Source organism: Chelonoidis abingdonii, chromosome 13, assembly GCF_003597395.2.
Source record: "Chelonoidis abingdonii isolate Lonesome George chromosome 13, CheloAbing_2.0, whole genome shotgun sequence".
Classification (NCBI taxonomy): Eukaryota; Metazoa; Chordata; order Testudines; family Testudinidae; genus Chelonoidis; species Chelonoidis abingdonii.
The window spans coordinates 21,685,237-21,690,721 of record NC_133781.1 but is presented as its reverse complement, the minus strand read 5'-3'; the positions used below and the strand labels follow the sequence as shown (position 1 = coordinate 21,690,721).

The 5,485-nt window shown below is 50.5% G+C and overlaps 1 protein-coding gene across 1 annotated transcript; it reads right to left on the bottom strand.

Annotated features, from left to right (window-relative positions):
• Positions 1-3,192: 3,192 nt before the first annotated feature.
• KIF2B (kinesin family member 2B) lies at positions 3,193-5,185 on the bottom strand. The gene is given in 3 exon segments (XM_032781872.2): positions 3,193-4,851; positions 4,854-4,906; positions 4,909-5,185. Coding segments are annotated over 3 exon segments (1,989 nt in total).
• Positions 5,186-5,485: the final 300 nt, after the last annotated feature.

The window sequence follows — 5,485 nt, the reverse complement described above, 5'->3', positions numbered from 1 at the left end:
CCCTACAATGAGCTCCATGCAGGCCAACTCTTGAACTTTGGTTGCATATACAGCTATTAGCCGTTATAAACAGAAGGCACATCCAACAAAGTATTTCAGTTGTTTAAGTAAATGGCTGGTTTTAATACATTAAGTGCTCCTCACTTAATGAACACTTGTGGTTGTTAGAGCACTGCAAACCTAAAACCAGGTTAAACTCATCTGATTTTCGGGTTTATTACAAACTCAAGCCTAGGGCATGCACATGAAAATAATAATTAAAAAAAAATTGCAAAGCACTAATAAAAATTGCAAATACTTTCAGTCAATGCAGAATAATTTACATGTGTGTTTGTTGTTGCTAGGTTTGTTTGTTTGTTTGTTTTTTAAATCTGCTTAATCCACAATTTCAAACCCAAAACACCAAATGAAGTTTGCTGTTGCAAATCCACACACAGGAAAACCAAAGAAAAAGCTTGGATAAAGCCCCAGAAACCATAATGGTTTTGCTCACCTCCATACATGATCAAATGATTTCTGATTATGCAGCAAGTTTGCTAAAGCAAAGGACGATATAGAAGAGAAGATAATCAAATTACAGGAAGGGAGAAACAAGCTGAATCTATAAATTATATAATGATTCTAATGGCAAATGCTCATTCAATTAATTACTTTGCTAGTTCCCTAGAAACCAGTAGACTGTGCTCTTGAGTCACTTCCCAAGCCGAGACCCAGAGAGATTCATTATCATGTAGGTCACGGGTTGGCAACCTTTGGCATGCAGCCCATCAGGGTAATCCGCTGGTGGGTCGCGAGACGTTTTGTTTACGTTGACTGTCCAGAGGCATGGCCCCCTTCAGCTCCCAGTGGCTGCGGTTCACTGTTCCCAACCAATGGGAGTTGCGAGAAGCAGTGGCCAGCAAGTCCCTGTGGCCTGTGCCGCTTCCTGCCATGTCTGGGAATGGCGAACTGTGGCCACTGGGAGCTGCGGGGGGCCATGCCTGCAGACGGTCACTGTAAACAAAACGTCTTGTGACCCACCAGCGGATTACCTTGATGGGCCATGTGCCCAAGGTCGCTGACCCCTGATGCAGATATAAACAAAAACAGAATGTTCTGTTTCGTGCCTATGATGCAAACCATACTGTCTGCTAGAATTTTTTTCAGCTCATTAAAACTCTACTTCTAATATGCCTAACTCAATGCATAACCATGTTGCTAATATACTTTATTCCTCAGCTTTACACCTTGGACATGACCTCACACTCCAGCATTAGGAACATAGGCCTGGAATCAGCATATAGGACAAGCACAGGGAGAGAACATCACCCACCCCGACTCCAGGCTGTATTAGCTTCTTCGCAGAGCTGCTCCATGCTGTGGAACCCTCTTCTTCACACACACACAGTTAAAGGGGAGGGTCAGGGGAAGTTTCCCAGCATCATCAGCTTGTGATTACCTGGCAGTGCAGCTCCAGATGGGATTTAGGTGGGATGCAGGCCTAGGTGGGATTTAGGATCTGGAATCTCTTTCAACCTCACCTCTCCATCACCTCTGATACAAGAATTCAGAAGAGATGCCAAATGGGAAACCTCAAAGAGTTTTCTCTTCCACAAAAACCAGGAAGGAGCCGTAAGGGAGGGGGAACTTCCCACCCTCTCCCAAAGTTATTTTTGGAATACCAGAGACTTTTTTCAACAGGAAGCTGCCATTTCCCAGGCTTTTGTACTTGCTCTTGGAAACAGCATCTCTTAATTTGACATCCAATAATGCTAGCCAGAGAAGAATGAGGTAATTGCATACGCTATTAGTGCTGGAAGAAATAGGATGTTAATACAGCAATGTTTGAAAAGGGCTTTGAAGATGAAAAGTCTGAGTATTACCACTAGTCAATCCGCATTTAAACATTTGTGTCTAACGAATTCACCACTGTAGATACTGCTTCCTTCAACACAGCTGCCCACCGCTAAAGGGACAAGAGGACAAATCTTCTACCAGAAATGGAAAGGGAGCATTAGAATGACTGATGGCATCTGAACGATGAAGGAGACTACTGGAGACACCAGCTTCTAGTTCTGAGCCCATTCCAAAGGCCATTGAAATCAACAGGCGTTCTTTTGTTGACTTCAACAGGCTCTGGACAGGTCTTCAGACACGCAATAAGATAAACTGGTTGATGGTATCAAAAGCCAAGTAGGAAGAGGAAAAGAGCAGAGATTGCCATCAATTAATTCTGTATTATTTACACATTTTAATCTCACAAATATTTATTTGTTGCCCTATATCACTCAGGAGTATAACCAAATTAATTTCTAAAATGAATAATAAGTCTAGACGTGTACCAGAAGGTTTAGCATAACTGCTATCCAACAAAGAGCAGTTTCTGTAGTATTTCACATCAGGGATGATGCAACGATCTACGGCTATCTTTTATCTTAAGCCTTTAGCACAGTAATGTGCAAATGCAGCTTTTCTGGCCCTTTGGTCTGGCAAATTGTCTCTCTTCAAGGCCTTTGATAGAGGGCACTATATCCCCTAGTTCCCTCTCAAGCCCTTGAAGGCACATCACTTATGATTTTGAATTTCTCCCCATATGTCAGTATCTTGTTCCTTGGCCTGATTTCTGGGAAGGAAGAAGTTTTTCTTTTATTTTTTTAAATGACTCACAAGAATAGAGGTGAGAGAGAAAAAATAGAAGGGGCATACTCTATATGCTTATTGCTTATACACACAAAATAACCTATATTTCCCAAAAGTATCATTCTCAGAATAGAAACAACAGCGCTTTGCACTCTAACACCTTTTAAAATCACTCAAAATGCCTAACTCCCTGGGAATCTCTTGTCAAGTTGGTACAGCTTGATAGAATGCAGGAATGGGTAGTATCTAGAAAGGTACAAATATATATATTTTGAAGGGATATGAGGGAAGCCTGCACGTGAGATTCAATTTCTTTTCTATGAGTTCCCTGCTTTTCCCTAGTGATTAGCCCCTACACCCTGCATGGTTCTGCTATCTGCAATGAAAAACTATCTGGTGATATCTCAGGAGTGTTTTCACTCTAGCCCGAAATGCCGTTCAAGAGAGAAACAAACAGGACAATCCCACAGATATCTTTTAAGTATTCTTTAAGCAATCAAGTTGTTGGGTGGCTAGAGCCACGGTATCATAACAATTGCCATCTTACAGTAGTTTACAATCTTTCTGCTCAATTTACAGAACACGGGATCTCTTCACACTGATCTGGTTGCCGCCATGTTGTTCCTTATGCAGGATTGACCGGAATGATTTCACTTTATCTTGGATCTCAGTCAGAATGCCAATCTTTTGCCCCAGGACTGCTTCAAACTGTGCAGCATAAAAATCCACATCATAATCTATTTCTTCAGCCACTTCCAGGAACACTTTCAACCACCGAAGAGACTCCTGGTGCTCATCTATAAGTGCTTTCTCATCCAACTCTTTTCTTTTCTTCTGGGCTTTCTCTCTGGCATTGAAAGTAAACAACTGAGGAGAGACTTCCTCCTCTTTCTGTACACAAAATACTTTGAACTCATCCGTTTCAGGCAAGCTCTGTACAGTCCATGGTTTCTTCAGGTCATCCAGCTGATATGGAAACTGAGTGATAACTGGATGTAACTGTCCAAGAGAATTAGGATCTACAGTCAGTTCCTTCACCCTGTTGGCATACCTTAGAGTATTGAGAGTGTGCTCGCAGGATCTCATCCCTGGAGAGATGGTGGCGATCATGCACGTGCATGAGTTCTCCCCAATGAACGAGTCCCTTAAAACCTGGGTGAGTTTGCTAGCCCTGAATGGGGTATGGGCTTTGTTGCGCCCAAGGGCCCTGATGCATTCCTTGAGTGCCAGGAGACTCTTGTTAATCTCAGCCCCTTCCAGCCTCGTCCGCCTGTCCGCACTGCCAGTGTCGGCTCCTCTCTCATTCCCAGCCAAGTCAATTAGGGAAAACTTGCCGTGCAGCTTCCCTCTCTTCCGGAGGATGATCTGGAAGATGGCATGGCTGCGGGAGGAGTGGGTGTTGGCAGAGGTCTGGCCTGACGTCCTGCACCTGTTGCCCATCTCAATGAGCTTCATGACATCCTCCACACAGCTGACCTCCTCCTCCTGCAGCCCCACCACCTGGATCTGCTGCTTGCCATCTTCCAGCACCTTCAGCCTATTCCTCCAGTTGAGCAGGTCGTACACCTTGCCCCCATAGATCTCAAAGAAAGCCCCGTAGACCTGGAGCTCCAGTTGCTGGTAGCTGGGCTCCCGAACCCAGCAGAAGACATCCTGGGCTACCAGGGTGTAGATGCCCTTGGGGCAGCCCTGGCCCTTGGCCGAGAGGTCTCCCACCATGGTGTATGTCTTGCCGCTCCCTGTCTGGCCGTAGGCGAAGCAGGTGGCCATGCCCCCGCGGAAGACGCTCTCCACCAGCGGCTGGGCCGTGTGCCTGTACACCAGCTCGTTAGGGGCGCTCTCGTCGAAGGCGTGGTCGAAGCGGAAGGTCTGGCTCTCCAGGTAGCGGCTCAGGTCCAGCCTCTGCCGGGCCTCGTGCACCACCACCACGCCCCAGCAGGGGACGGTCACCACGTCGAAGTCCTGCAGCCCGGCCTCCCGCGGGTTGAGCGGCCGCTTGCGAACGCAGACGCGGATCCGGTGCTGGGGGCCGGGCTCGGGGCCGCCCAGCGCCCCGCCGTGCAGGCGGCCCCGGTACTCCTGGATCATGCAGATCACGTCGTAGCTGGGGTGCGGCGAGCCGGCCGCCTGCTGGGCCCGCTGCTCCCGCAGCTCCCGCTGCTGCCGCCGCCGCTTCTGGCGCAGCTCCTGCAGCCGCTCCACCTGCCGCACGCACGCACGGCGATTTCCTGACGGGGGCTGCAGCGCCCCGCGCGGGCCGGCGGCTCCGGCTCCCCGCCGTCGCCCAGGGGTTCTCCAGCTGGGCGGGCGTCGCCGCCGGCTCGGCCGGGAGGCTCTGGTCGCCCTGGGCGGAGCAGGGCGCGGCGGGGGCCAGGTGGGGGTTGAGGGCGAAGGCGAGCTGCAGCTCCACCCTCTTGCCCTTGTTGGCCCCCTGCTCGACCCACTCCACGGTGAGGCTGGAGCTGTCCCCGTGCAGCGCCGTGACCAGCGCCGGGTGGATGCGCCCATCGCTGCGCTTGATCTCCAGGTAGGAGCCGACCAGGATGCTCCCGAACTGGCCGGCCATGCGCTGCGGCGGCGGGGCGGCCCCGATCCCCGGCAGCAAAGGGAAGTGGGAGAAAGGGGCGGCGGGAGGGAGCGGGGAGCCCGAGGGAGGCGGCTGCAGGGGGCAGGAGGCGCCCCGGGGGCTGAGAGCTGCCCACCAGTGCATGGCCAAGCCCGCCCCAGCCGCCCGCTCGGCCCCGCTGGGCAGTGCCCGGCGTCACAATGAGCTGGGGGCTGGACGTCAGGCTGGTGGGGCAGAGCCGTAGGCCCAGACGGCTGCCAAGCCTCCAGCACCGTCTCTTCTCGGGCACGGAGCAAGGGG